General features: G+C 42.4%; 1 protein-coding gene across 1 annotated transcript in view; it reads left to right on the forward strand.

Moving 5' to 3' along the window:
- Nucleotides 1–15,050, forward strand: part of HDAC4 (histone deacetylase 4) — a 311,748-nt gene that overhangs the window by 217,206 nt on the left and 79,492 nt on the right. Inside the window, 2 exon segments of the mRNA XM_038421049.2 lie at nt 2,135–2,373; nt 8,618–8,875. Of these exon segments, the coding sequence (XP_038276977.2) occupies nt 2,135–2,373; nt 8,618–8,875 (497 nt within the window).

Below are 15,050 nucleotides of genomic sequence, written 5' to 3' on the forward strand. Positions count from 1 at the left end.
CAAAGGTCACAGCATTCCATTGTCCAGGAGTCCGCAATACCCAGCAAGCCAAAACTGAGTTTGCAAAAGCTTCCAAAGCCCCTTTCAGACTGGCTGCCAGGTCTGCTATGTCTGCAGTCTCTTCCAGGTAGCAGAAGGAGCAGAATCCTTCTGGGTCGTTAGGCAGGGAATCACATTCTCCTCTCTGCACAGGCAAGTGGACCCAAGAAGCATCAGTTGGTGCCAAAGGCAGCAGCCTGCTCTGAGTTGGTCACAGGACAGATTTTGGGTGGGATTTACAGTGTAGCGTTTGCCTTATAAAGTCCTACATAGCCTGCGACTTACCCAACTTGAGCACTTCTGTCCCCGTGCCATACTGCTGCAGCTCTCATCAGCATGACTTGACTTAAAACATTGGTTTTCAACCTTTTTCCATTTGCGGACCCCTAAAAAATTTCAAATGGACATTTGGATCCTCCTGAAAATCTTTGAGGGGGGACCACACATTGAAACCACTGATTTAAAAGACAAAGGGAGTTAGCAATAGAGTGTTCTCTAGTGAGGCCCTCTGCTGAGTCTGGGAGTGAAAGATTTGTGAGGGAGAAGAGGCTAGAGCAAGCTGTAAGCACAGGGAAGTGTGAAGGATGGGCTGATGGTGTCCAGGCACTGTGATGGTGCACTGTATTAAGGGCATTCTTTGTCCCCCAAGGAGCTGTCTACATTTTTCTACTGCCGATGCTCAATATTCAGTTTTCAAATGGTGTTGCATCAAAAGCAGCAGCACTTAAAATAAAACAAAACAAAGGCAACTGTTCATTTATACTTAGACAGTTTTTGATGTATTTTTTTAACAAGTGTCCTTAGATATTTTACAGTATATATGTGTGTATATTTTCCCCTTCTCATAAGAAAATAACTAAAAGAATTTTGCTAATATCTTCCAAAAACATTCCCTGTTGGACAAAACCAAGTGTGAACATTTCCATACAAAAAGGTGACTATTTCATGAAGGTGTGTATGAATACATGGGATTACAATGGAAATCCCTTTCATGTTTAGCCATGACAGTCTGCCCCATAGTAATTCTTTTTTTTTTTTTCCTAACTGCAGTAACGGTACTAGGTTTGTATAGTTCTGATATTCTTGAAATGCTGCAGGGGAAAGATTTAGCAACTGTAAATCCATAAGTAATGCAGACTAGGATAAACTGTCCAAAATGCTAATGAATTCTAAGATTTTTATATAACCTTAAATAATATTTACCAGGAAATCCTGTCATTAATTTCATCAGCACTATTACTGCTAAATAGTAGTTTAAACTAAAAACTATAAACATATTTTGAACATCTTCCCCACCTCCTAAAATATACAGTGGTCAATCTTAAAATTTTTGCCTTAGTTAACTATATAATGTTAACTCAATATTCACTGCATTCCATGTTCCAAGTATACATCATACTGAGGTGACCATAATTATTTATCAGAGGCAGAATTGGCTAAATTGACAGTGCAACCACTGTATTTAATGCTCATTGAAAGTGCTGGGTTTACCATACCGGAAGTTGTCATCTCCAGTTTATTGTATAGAGTAGGTACAGCTCAGCAGCGGCAATGCAAGCTTCCACAGTGTGCGTAACCCTGATCTGGGGTGAGAAGGTAGTTCCATCTCCATGTCTCTTCTATCCCTAGTGTTTCTACTGAGACTGCCCAACAGCGTGAGCAGATACCCTTTGTGATGTATTGTGATGACGCTTTTTCACGTGGAACTAGGCTTAAAACCCTGTCATTTCACATCGTTCAGCTGTCACATTTTAACTACTTGGTCTTAACTTAAACAGCAGTCTAGAGATGAAAGGCTTCATATCTCACTGTTAATTCCCAGAGCTGATATAAATTCCCTGGAAGCACTAAGATAGATATATAGATAGATAGATAGATCTCACAGGAGTATTTCAAGCATTCTTTTTTCTAATGGTAACTGATTACTTTCTGTTCTTGTTTACTTTTTAAGGGATGATACTTCAGCTGCAAATGACAAGGTGGTTGGTTTTAACAATATGTATATTATTGTCACCATCAGAGTTACTCAATAGCCATTTTCTCCCTTCCTTTCTTCCCTTCTTCTCTGCTGTTTTTTCCTCCATATTATCTTCAGACTGGTATTTTTCAGGCTTGGGGCCACTGCCCCTCCATGCACAGTCTCTGGTTGGTGCAGATCGGGTCTCCCCCTCAATACACAAACTCCGGCAACACCGCCCCTTGGGGCGCACGCAGTCCGCTCCCCTTCCCCAGAATGCCCAGGCCCTCCAGCAGTTAGTGATCCAGCAACAGCATCAACAGTTCCTGGAGAAACACAAACAGCAATTCCAGCAACAGCAACTTCACATTAACAAGGTAGGCACACTGATTGTAAATGCTTTCTTGCTCATGCAATTTTAACGTAGCCTTTAGCTAACGTTCTTAATAATGGTTTCTCTCACTATAATATGTATAGTTATTCAATATAATCAATTGCTCTTCATCCTTAGATCTTTTTCATAATTTTGTGAGATATATTAGGCTACATACAGTGGTTTATTCATATTATCATCTAGGTAAGAAATGATACCTCTGATGTAGATGATGGGAAAGGAAGTACAATTTAAGCTACTGGTTTTCCAATCATATTTCAAAACTCTTTATGCTGCCATTCATCCACATCAGCATCATATCCAGCTCTAGAGCGGAGAGCATACAAATGCTGTCAAGGAATATAAGGGAAAATGGATATATTGTACTTATATTTTGCTTGAAGGAGGAGGAGAAAGAATGTAGTATAAAGCGGTGTACTAGAATAAAAGTAAAGTAAAAGACTCCATTGATGATAAACTAAAAATGAATTGGGGAAAGAGTGTTTCTACTCAAGAGGCTGTTCAGATTTATTTAAAGTTTGCTCATCAGGTTAATCTTCTGAGAGAGAGTAATAGGACTGAGCACTTGAGTGGAAGCCAGAAACTCCTGACTTCCATTTCCAGCTCCAATGCCGACCCCCCCATCTATGGCGTTGGGCACATTATTTATCTTCTCTGCCTCCATTTCCCCATCTGAAAATGGGGACTTCTCCTAGCCCAAAGGGATTTTGTGAGTATTAATTAGTTAATATTTATAAAGTGTTTTGAAGATGGAAAGTGCTATCTGTGTTTAAGTATTATCTCACTTTCTATGAAGCACCTGGAGAACAGCAAAAAAGTATACGTATGTTGCACAAAGCTGTTCATCAGTACACAAATATTGCATTCACTTTGCAGGTCAAATAGATTATGGTATACAGATAGATTATCTGTAGCAAAGAAGAGGTTATTTCAACTTGTTGTGCAGGTATGTTTCTTCAAAGACAAAATGGTTTACATACGTGAGGATAGAATCTGAATTTAAAACTTGTCCTTTAAAAAACATAGGGGAAGATCTCAGCTGGTGTAACTGGAGCTATGGCAATTTACCCCATCTGCTAATCTGTCCCACTTCTTTGGAAGGTAAAGTCAGCTGCTAGTCATTACAATAAAAAGAAAGCTGCACTGAGTGGGGGTAGATCATAAATGTTTATAATTATTTTTAGTTCTGTTCTGACCATCATAGTTGTACTAGGATTTAAAAAAAAAAATTCTCAAGGAGCCCCAGTTGTGGTTTCTTAAAAAATCCCCACACACTGACAGATTCTGAAAGAAAACTCAGACTGCCAGTTTGATTTTCAGAGTGCTGTGGTTAGATTTCGGGTGGACATTTCTCCAAATATTTTCACTGTTCCAGTTATATGAGAAAATATAACTACTAGAAGCTGGATTAGCCTCATTGAGTGGTGGCCCAGATAAAATCTTTCCAGTAAAAGAGAGAGTCGCAATTTAACCCCCAAACACTTTGTTTATAAAATAAAGCTAAGTTGGGATGATTACACAAGCTACTGACGTCAATCTTGTACTTCTGGATATTTGCCACTACGCTATGCATGTGCCAGCCCTGGACTTCATTCAGGCTAGCATACTGATGTGGTGTGGAGCTGCTGTTGCTATGGAGCTTTCCCTTACCTCACTCTAAACATGCTTTGTGTAGTGAAGTTCAAAATCAGGATTGCTGGAAGCAGGCAGTAGATTCAGTTTCTTTGTTAGTAAGTAAATTGCACTTCAGTGGCTTGTTTGTTTAGTTTTTAAAGACTTCCCTTGCCAACACTTGTAAGTGTCCAAAGACTTCACTGTGACGTACCTACTGAACTCATTGAGGCTTTCATTTAGACCTCCCAGGAGTTTGAAGTGTGTGTGTGATATTGTGCAGACTGATGCCTCTTTCAGTAGCCTGAAGTCAGACCTAGATAAAATTGGGATGTGTCATGTCCATGAAAAAAGGAAAAAAAACATAGCTGAACGAGGACAATTTCCATTTGTTTTACTTGTTAAAGTAATGAGTTAAAATGCTTTAACATACTGTGTATGGCAGTTTTATCACATTGGATAACATCCAAATGCTGACATGGAAAAATGTATTCTCAGAACACTCAGATATGTTAGGGCCCTTCTATGTAGCATAGCAGCATAACTAAAAATCACGTAATGGATTATTGTCTTTTAATTATAGGCAGGGCTCATGGCACTCTGTTTTCAGTTGCTTATGGTTTTGCCAAACGTTTACCATTTGCTTTTAAATTTTCCATGTCAGATGTCTGCCTCAGGCTGAATTTTGAGGAAATTTTTCCGCCAAAATAGTTCAAACTTTTCTGAGAACAAGGCTGGGGGAAAAAATCATGCATTACCGATGTTAACAAATTCTGGCAATGTTTTCTTTTAAAATTTCTAGTCCCCCCCATCTCTTGGAGCAGGGACTTGACATTTGAATGCAAGGTGGCCTCTTTGTCACGGATGTGCCTTTTGCCATCCCCATGAAAATCCTCCCAAATTGGCCAAGTTAAACTTTCAAAAATTGCCATTTGCACAGGCTCAGTGGAGACTTCTTAGAGTTTAGTTACGCAAATCTCCAAAGATTCAGTCCTCATGGAGTGAGTTCTCACAGCTCCTAGTGATGACCAGACTATGCAAGTGCCATCCCAGCTGAAGACATGCCATCCCCTCACAGCTCCTAGCACTGATTGAACATATGCCATCCCCACAGAGCAGCTGAGCATGCACCATCTCCTCATAGCTCCTGTGTATGGTGAAGCAGTGCTTGTGCCTGCCCCACAGAGTGACTGTGCAAGCTCCATTCCAGGGATATGGGGCAAAGCCATGCTCTCCCTGTAATGACTGCTCAGAATCAGGGTGGTGCTGAGCACTGGAACTGAGAGCAGTGAACCTGTCTCTGCTGTGATACTTGGGGTGCCCAAGTATAGAGGAGCAGGAAGTGCTCTGATTGAAATGCAGAGGGGACAAAAGCTGGGCCAGGGGGAAGGGAAAATAATAGATTGGGGCAAGAAGTCTGGTGAGATTGGGACTGGAGGCGTGTGGAAGAGAAAGACTTGCTGGATAAGGAGTCAGAGACTAATTGGGTGAGAAATCTGGGAACAGCTGGTGAGACACACAAGAGCAAAGGATAGACTAGGAGCCAATTGGGACAGGAAAACATTGAGCTCAGATGAGGAGCTGTGAGGAGACTCTGACTGAATAGGCAAAGAGACTAGGACTAGAAACCAGTGTGCAGGGGAAGGGAAACAGATCTGACAAGGAGCTTGTGGTGTGTGAGAGAACTGGGATGTGCTTGTCAAAGAGACTAGGACAAGGAGCCAGGAAAGGGGTTGACTGGGATAAGGACTGAGTAGGCTTGGTGCATTGAGCTGGGATGGGATGAGTGTGGGAGACAGTTCAGACAAGAAGCCAGGAGCTAGGAGCTAGGACTGGCTGGACATGGAGACTGGAACTGGGTTGAGAAGCAGGTGGAGTGGAAACTTGGTCAGGGTAAGCAAGAAAAGTGTGACTGGGAGAAGGAGCCAGGGGTGGGAAAGAGACAGAATTGGGATAGGTTTCAGAGTAGAATTGGGATAAGAACTGGTTGGGAGGGGATGGGGCAGAAGGGATCATGCTTGAGGGAGATGGGCAGAAGAGTCTGTACCCACTAGAGCTCACTCCCTTCTAGAGCCCAGGATTCCTGAATCTTACTATTCCTTCACCATCAGCAAATATCTGAAGCCCACTGGCAAACTGCCTGTCTTATCCCCCCTCTAGTGCTGATCCACATATTGGATGACAGCCTATTGCTGCTATCAGTTACCCTGTTAGCTCAAGTGGCAGAGGTCTTTGTGATGGATCACAAGGTTCCAAACCTGCTGGTGACACCTGGAGATGTCAATATGATGCCCTATGGTGGAATTTGTTTTTTCAGGGTTTTTTTTAAACTTACAAATTACACACAAAAACGTAAATTAAAAGAACATTAAGGTTGCAAAGTCAAGCATTCAGAAGGTAGGAAATGCCGGAAATAAAGTTGACTGCAATTTTAATTCACCCACTTTATGCATATGCTACTCCTAAGGGAATTCTGTGCAAATAAAAATAAAAATTCTGCGCACAGTATTTTAAAATTCTGCATATTTTATTTGTCAAAATAAGACAATATAATCACACCATTTTCAATCATTTGCTGACAGCTATTTTGAAATAAATTACCAAAATAATTGAAAAAGGTGTGAGTATATTTTTATGGTGTTACTGTGCTATTTTGAACAAATAAAATATGCAGAATTTTAAAATATTTAATTTTTTGGTGCAGAATTCCCTCAAGAGTACCAGGGTTCTGTTTGGCGCAATCTGGGTGCGGGCAGCTCGTTGGGGAGTCTGGGTGCAGGGGGAATTGGACTCTGCAGGGGAGTTCAGGTGAAGGTGATTAGGGCTCAGTGTGGGGGGCTGGGGGAGTGGGGCTTGGTGGATCAGGGTGCAGCTGGTTGGGGCTCAGTGGGGTGGGGGTCAGTGTATGGGGGGCTCCCAATGCAGGGGGTGAAGCTCAGTGGGGTGGGGGTTCAGAGAGCTTGGTGGAGGGGGTTCTGGGTGCAGGGGGCTCCTGATGCGGGGGCAGGGTTGGTTGGGGGGTTCCAGGTGGGGGGAGGGGTCACTGTACGGGGAGCTCCTTCCCCTGTTCACCCAATCCCCGTGCATCCCGGACAACCCTTCCCTCCTTCCCGCCCACCCGCTCCCAGCCTCACCCACAACACTCGGAACACCCATCCTACCAAGCCTCACCTCCTGCACCCAGACCTCCCAGTTCCCATCTGCATAATAGGCTTAATTACGCCACTATGAGGTGTGGATTTTTTACCTTTCTGAGAGACGTAGCTCTGTCAATGTAAGTTTCCAGTGTAGACCAGCACTAAGACTTGACTTAATAGGCTACAACCCTTGTCTAAAGAAGTTTCTCACCCTTTAAGTCTTTCTGCAGAGTTTATTGGTTTTCAGTCAATCCAGGATCCATTCCTTCATGAATCACCCCCCCCCCCCCCCGCCATTAGCATCCTCAGTGAAATGATTTTCTCCTTGAACCCTGTTATAGTCCAGTAGCCCTTTGAAATGCATTCCTATGGTTGTTCCCCAGTGTACTGCTGCCATATTGTGTTCACATTTCTCCCCCCCTCCCATCAATTTGTTTTCCCTATTGATTTTGCATGCCAATATAGCTCCCATTGTTTTTGGCTCACAATGCTTAATCTGCCTACCACAGAGAGATAACTACTTTGCCTCTGAACTGGAAGAAACTTGTTTCTTCTTTTTTTGGTTACAGACTTTAAAGCCTAATATTAGTATGTATATTTAATTCCTCATGTAGTGTTAGTACATAAACTTCACAGTGATATTGGTGACCCGTGTGTCACCAGCTTCCATTTGACACCTCAAATGATATTCTTTATAGCTAGATTCTGTGACAGCAATGTGGTAGGTGTAATGAGTTTGTCAGGCATGGTAGGAGTTGCTGACAGAACAGGAAACCCTTTGCCAGTTGGTACGGAGGGGCTCTTAGGGACACAGTCACATGGACTCCCAAACATTTGGAAACTGAGGTTGCAAAGCGAGTGTGACAGCTGGAGGAAACAAACTTACTATCAGCACTTGACTAAGTGCCGGCAGCACGAATCTTGGTGTTTATTTTTGAAGTTTTGGTACAAATCACCACGCACAACTTTTCTCTCCCATAGTAATTAAAATACTCGACTTCAGCTTCATTGGAATCATGATGAAGGCATCTGATTTTGTAAGATGCAATTTATGAGTATGTCAGAAAGAGGTTTGGCAAACAGGGAAGCAGGAAACCCAGACAAGAACAAATCCATCACTCGTTTGCTTCTGGGTTTTTACTGCCAAATGGTTGTTTCCTTGCGGACGTTGAATGAAGTGGAGCAGCCTGCAAAGCATACAGGCTTTAGGGGATTCCAATTTCTTGAGAAAAAAAATCAAACAACAAAAAAAATAGGATCATTGTTATTTAGGACATTGTTTCCCTGATAAGAGATTAATAGGCTAACCCAGTCTTTCTTTTTACTATAATTATCCTTTTGTTTGTAGCTAGTTTGTAAGAAATACTAAGTAACTTTTTATTTTGCTTTCATTAAGCTGATTCTTTAGTTGAGAACATAGTAGCTTTAACTCTGATGTGTTACACTTTATTTATCAGTTAACCTCTGGGATGTTTTCAGATGATACCAAAACCGAACGAGCCAGCCCGCCAGCATGAAAGCCACCCTGAGGAGACAGAAGAGGAATTACGAGAACACCAAGCACTTTTGGAGGAGCCATACAGTGACCGAGTCTCAAGCCAAAAGGAGATGCAAGGGTTGGCCAATATGGTGCAGGTGAAGCAAGAGCCCATTGAGAGTGATGAAGAGGAAACAGAGCCACCACCGGAACTAGAGCCAGGGCAGAGGCAAGCTGAACAGGAGCTGCTATTCCGTCAGGTAAGATACAACAGAGTGAGAATGTGTCTACAAAGTGGTCTCTTAAATATGATGGAAGCAGACTGGCATTGTACTGTTGGTAAGCTTCTGTTGCCACCGTCTGCTCTGTACCTGTTTTGTGGCTATGTAAAGATGGGATATTTGAGATAAGTTCGCAGAGGATTAATATCAGTAATAATGAAATAGCTAGAAGGGCAGTGTATGCTAGCATAGCTCAGCAGGGTGTTTCAATGAGAGACATATAGACTATCTTCCTTTTGGTGGAGGCAGAAGTAGTGCTGAGCTACTGCTTTTTTTAATATTTGTCAGCATGCCAAAACATCTCCAGCAGTGTGAAGGGCACAGCTGCCTGGGAAAACTCCACAGCGCAGCGAGCTGCATGCTGGATAGGTCCCCATCGAAGTAGGACAGAGCAGTAGTGGGCAGAGGACTGAAGCCCTAGCGGTACCATACGATGGTCTGATCCATTTTGAGGACTGAGCCAACCGCATGCTGGGTAGCAGTGTTACCATCATTTTGCTGTACACATTGTAACTTGGTGCTGTATTCAGTGATATGTTTCAAATCATATACAGTAAAAGCTGTGTTATCCGGCACTTTATCAACCAGAAAGCTCTTTTAACTGGCATTTCTGATCTCTCCCAATGCAAATTTTCAGTCTAGTAACCGGGACTAGTATACCGCCCAGCACGTTATGCAGTTGCACGTTCTGCACTCTACTTTTATGCAAAAGAGGCAGAAGGCAAGTAAGCAAGCTGATATCAGGGATTTATTCAAAAAAGCAGCTTCCAGGTGTGTCATAGGGTCATTACAGACAGATTCAGCTCAATCTCCTACACAGTCTATATTTACAATGATAATTGATGTTGTTAATGACCCTGAACACTGCAAGATCCTGAAGTGCCTTCTGAATCATCAAAGAAAGATTAGTTATGTTCAATATAGTTTTAGTATTAAGTGTATTTTTAGTGATCTAGGTGTATGCCAGGCGCTTCCCATAGTGATATGTCGTGTCATAAGGTAACCTATTGTATAGAAAACTTTACCTGTATATACCTAAGTGCTTCAAGAAACCAACCACTCTGCAATGCAGTACTACTACTGGATTGGCGAGTACCTGTATACTATTTTATACTTTATTCATTTTATTGTATTCTAATTCTTTGAAAATTGTTATTCCGTTGGTAAGCCTAACTCTTACTTAACTGGAATTTTTGACTGACTGGCACCCTTATTCTCCCAACATGCTGGATAACAAAACTTTTACTGTATAATTATTATTGATTTTAAAGGGACAAATATGTGTGAAGCATAGAGTATTTATAATTGGTATACATTTGAAGTACATGTCGATTAACTACATGAACTACATTAACTTTGTCGACTGGCTAAGCAGCAGTTTTGCAGAAAAGGACCTGGGGATTACAGTGAACAAGAAGCTGGTCATGAGTCACCAGTGTGCCCTTGTTGCCAAGAAGGCTAGCGGCATATTGGGCTGCATTAGTAGGAGCATTGCCCAGCAGATAGAGGGAAGTGATTGTTCCCCTCTATTTGGCACTGGTGAGGTCACATCTAGAGTACTGTGTCCAGTTTTGTGGCCCCCGCTACAGAAAAGATGTGGACAAATTGGAGAGAGTCCAGGGGAGGGCAATGAAAATGGTTAGGGGGCTGGGGCACATGACTTATGAGGAGAGGCTGAGGGAACTGGGCTTGTTTAGTCTCCAGAAGAGAAGAGTGAGGGGGGGATTTGATAGCAGCCTTCAACTACCTGAAGGGGGGTTCCAAAGAGGATGGAGCTCGGCTGTTCTCAGTGGTGGCACATGACAGAACAAGAAGCAATAGTCTCAAGTTGCAGTGGGGGAGGTCTAGGTTGGATATGAGGAAAAACTTTTTCACTAGGAGGTGGTGAAGCACTGGAATGGGTTGCCTGGGGGCAGGGGAAGGGGGTAGAATCTCCATCCTTAGAGGTTTTTAAGGCCCAGCTTGACAAAGTTCTGGCTGGGATGATTTAGTTGGTGTTGGTCCTCCTTTGAGCAGGGGGTTGGACTAGATGACCTTCTGAGGTCTTCCAACCCTAATCGTCTATGATTCTATGAAAGCACTTCTAAAATTAACCCAATCATCTAATAAGTTTAATAGGCAAAGAATAATGAAGTACTTATCCTTAGAATTATATAAATTAAATATCAATAAGCATCATCACATTGCCATGTCTAAATATGGTTGGAAGATAGATGGGCTAGAGGTATCATTACATGGCTGTATATTGAACCCCATTAGAAGAGGAGTAAGGACAGCAGTGCATCAATGTATGGTCCACAGAGATGATAGCACTTGAATTTTATGAATATAGTATTATGTGCTTCAGTACAAGCGGAGAGTGAGGGGAGGCACTGTCGCAGGACAATGCAATTAGGACCTGATCCAAAGTCCATTTAAGTCCATAAGAGTTTTTTCATTGACTTTCATGGGCTTTACCTAAAGCAACTGAGAGGTATGTTACAAATTGGTGAATCCCCATTGCCTGTGGAAAATAATGTTAGCTGTAATTGCAGCATGATGCAACCTTTGGAAACGTTTCCATGTCCTTTGGGATTTAGCTGGAACACAGCACTCTTCACCAAGAGATGTTTGCTGGCCAGCGTACCGTGTCATCTGCAGACGTTGCATACAGGAAGTGTGGCTGGACTAATGGGGGGGGGGAATGAAGCATCAGGGCAAAACTGTATATTCCTTGTAATGACTTATACACAGTACACATCGTTCCAGGTTTATTAGCTTGGTTGAAAGTATGCAAATTGGACCTGCATTTAGGCAGAAAGAAAACAGTGATAATTTCTAATGTCCATTCCCCTGCTTTTGTCAGATTCAGACACTGTAGGGCAGCCTTCTCCACCGTACCATCAACACATGACTTGTCCACTAAAGAACAATGTGCCAACCCTAGGAAACAAATGTCCTTTCTTTAGAAAATAAAGTGGAATTCCTGCCTTATCACAGTGGATACTTGCGTCTTGAGTCTCCAGTGTACTGTGACTGGTTTGCGCCACTCAGACAGCACAAAACAATCTTAAAGCTAGGGCATCTGGCTGCTGGAGGATTCCTCCTAATTGAAGGAATCTTCAGGTGATATTTGTGCTAAAACTGCTCCTATGCTACCTCCCCTACATGCAGCCCACACAGGCAGCATTACAGATGTATTCCTTTGGTTAACTGATCTCCAGCTGCAGGAGCAGCCCTGAGTGTTACGGAGAGCAGCCTCCAGACCACAGGATGCTTATTGCGTGCAATACAATTAGGATATATAAATTAACATAGACTATTTTGCACTGGGATCTGTATACCTTGTAGGCCAGGTCTGTGGATTAAAGGTGAAGGAAACAAGTGCCTGATTGTATCTAATCTGTACCTAGAAAGTCAAGAAAACAGAAAAATACTTAATACTGTTAGAAAAAAATCCTGAGATGCCTTCATTAAATAGATCAGCCTTGTAAACTGTGAATAATACAGGAAAATAAATTGTGACTTCTTTACAGGAATACCTAGAATTCCAAAGGTGACTGTTAAACAGCATTCATTTATTTGTTTGGTATCACGTTAGGCCTTGAACGTAAACAGAGTAGGTGTTACATAAGCCCGTGCTTGAGACCTGGACATCTCTGCCGGTGGTCACTTGTCATAATTCTGCTTCTCTGTTCCCTTTGCTAATATAACTGGCCAGATTCTCAATTGGTGAGAATTGATGTAGCTCCATTGAAGTCAGTGATTCTGTGCCACTTTATGCCAGTTGAGGCTCTGGTCCTTTCTTTTCTGCTGTAGTATGGTAACATTTGTTGTAAATCACTGATTTTTATCAGGAGGCTGTGTGTGTTTCTGGCATTGTACAGTTCTAGTTTGGTTTTTAAAGATAAAATATATGCTCTTTTGCCTCCTAACTCCAGAAATCTGAGTCTTATGGTCCAGCCCACAGAAAAAGCCATGATCAATGAAAATAGTAGTAACTTCTCAGTGTGTCACCATACTTGGGCAGAAAAAAAACATATTCATATATTAATAAACATTGCATAAAGTGGCTAGGAGTGGAAAACTTGTGCAAGGTGCATGCAGGACGGTCCTCCTGACCTGCATTGCTGTTTAATTATGGTGGATGCTGTTTAAAGTATGTTTGTGTTTGTAGATAGATGGCCACATCCAGCAATAGAATACCCACTAACAGAAGGTGTGGTGTGGGAAGCAGTCACTAAAATGGAGATAAATGCTGTGAAAGCTCAGTTGAAAGTGTTAAAGTTCATCTTACCTTGGTTTTGAATCTGTATTAGCTATTCAAAATATAGTGCACATGTTTGTACTTGTGGGCCTCTTTTATTCCTCCTATATAAGAGAAAAAGTGAGTCTCTTAAAATAAACAAATACATCTTTAATTAGTAGATGTTAGCAGGCTGAGGATTTTGTTTAAATCGAGCTGTCAGCCCCAGATTGAAGGGGGAAGAGGAAAGGTATTTTTTGTATGGAATCTTCGGCCCTGGAACCAGCCTCCTATGTAGGAGTAGCACAGCAGAAGTTTGTTGACCTTGTGGAAATGCTGCAAGACCTGTGCATTACGAATAGCAGGGAGCCAAATGAGGATCAAGTGGCTGCAACATCATTATCTTCAAATATCTCTCAAAGGCATCATGTCCTGGCAGCAGTAAAAAGGGGGAAGGTGTCAGCTGACCCAAGTTGTGTTACTGGCCCCACTCCCTTTTCAGTATTTAAATCCCAAGCAACCTAATGTTTCCAGAGCCTACCTAGCCCATGTTCCTCTATGTCCTGCAGACCAGGAAAGGGTTTGAGGGCAAGTGGCTTGGCCCCTCTGCCCTTTGTGAGGCAAATGCAAATCAATTGCTCCATGCAACTAATTGAGTCCAGCTGCCCCCTGATTTCTCCCCAGTGTGCTGGGCTTGATTCAAACACTTCAGCACAAAAATCAGGAAGCATATTTTCAATTCATCATCCCATCCATGCTATCTTCTCAAACCCTTGCAGGTCACAGCCTAGAGCCTTGAAGGCCACAGATTGGACATTCCTGACTCAGAGGTACAGAATGTGTCTGCCCTTCCAAGCATGAGGGCCGCATTTGAGTGCATACTACTTGTGCTCAAAGCTCTGCACTGATTTCCTTTTAATTTGCAACTGTGAGATGTTTGAGAGTCTTTAGTGTTCGTGTGCTGGTACCTGGCTACTTGGAAGATTCCCTCTCATGGCAGTTCATATTGACGGAGATGTTCTTGCTGTCTGCCCTCTAGAAGAGGGTTCTGTGCTTTTGAACTTCTTCCCCTTGGCAGTCTGCCAGTACCTAGGTTTGGTGAGCTGCAGAGACCAGTGTAAGAGCTTTCTGTTTTTTCTAGCATTTGAGTTCTTTAGTTACGATCTAGATTTCAGCTTGCAGCCATGCTTCTATTGCCCATTATTTATTTGATTTACACAAACATGAGCCTATTGCCTGAGCATTTGGGCACATTTGCATTAATAAAACACACTTAAGCAGTGTTTACCATCATGCTGCTAACAGCTGGCTGCTGCAAGAATCCTTCCCAAATGTACAGCTTCCCCCTGCCATAATAAAAATATAGACATAAGGTATTAATTTCAGACAATTAGCTGAGCAACCCTAAAAAGAAAACATCCTTCATAGTTCAAAGACTGAACGTTTTTCTATATTCCCGATACTCTGAAAAGCTAAGTGGAATTAACTAAAAATATGAAGTTAAAGTTTATTAGTTTAAAGCTTATTAACCTCCCATGTGGACACTCTCATTCAGAAGTAAAATGGTCTTAGTTCATTTTAGCTTAATCCTCTTCGGGAGCTAAGGTCAGTGCTCTGAGGTTGCACTGGGCATTCTCTCCCTCAGGTGCTTGCTGGCTGGTTCTTGCTCACATGCACAGGGTCAGTCTAACAGTGGTCTAATTGGCAGCCAGTGGGCCAGATCTGGCCTGCAGTACGGTTCCATATGGCCGTCAAAAGCGTCCACACACACCCCACAACCCACCCCCCAGCACACCTGCTCTGGAAAATGGCATCATTCGCACAGCATAATCTCATATGCTGTACGTGAACAATTATGCTGCATGGAGGACACCATGTTCTACACCATGTATTTCTGTATGTGGACTGCAGAGGTGCCCCAGAACTGGC

This window comes from Dermochelys coriacea, chromosome 11 (genome assembly GCF_009764565.3).
Source record: "Dermochelys coriacea isolate rDerCor1 chromosome 11, rDerCor1.pri.v4, whole genome shotgun sequence".
Lineage (NCBI taxonomy): Eukaryota > Metazoa > Chordata > Testudines > Dermochelyidae > Dermochelys > Dermochelys coriacea.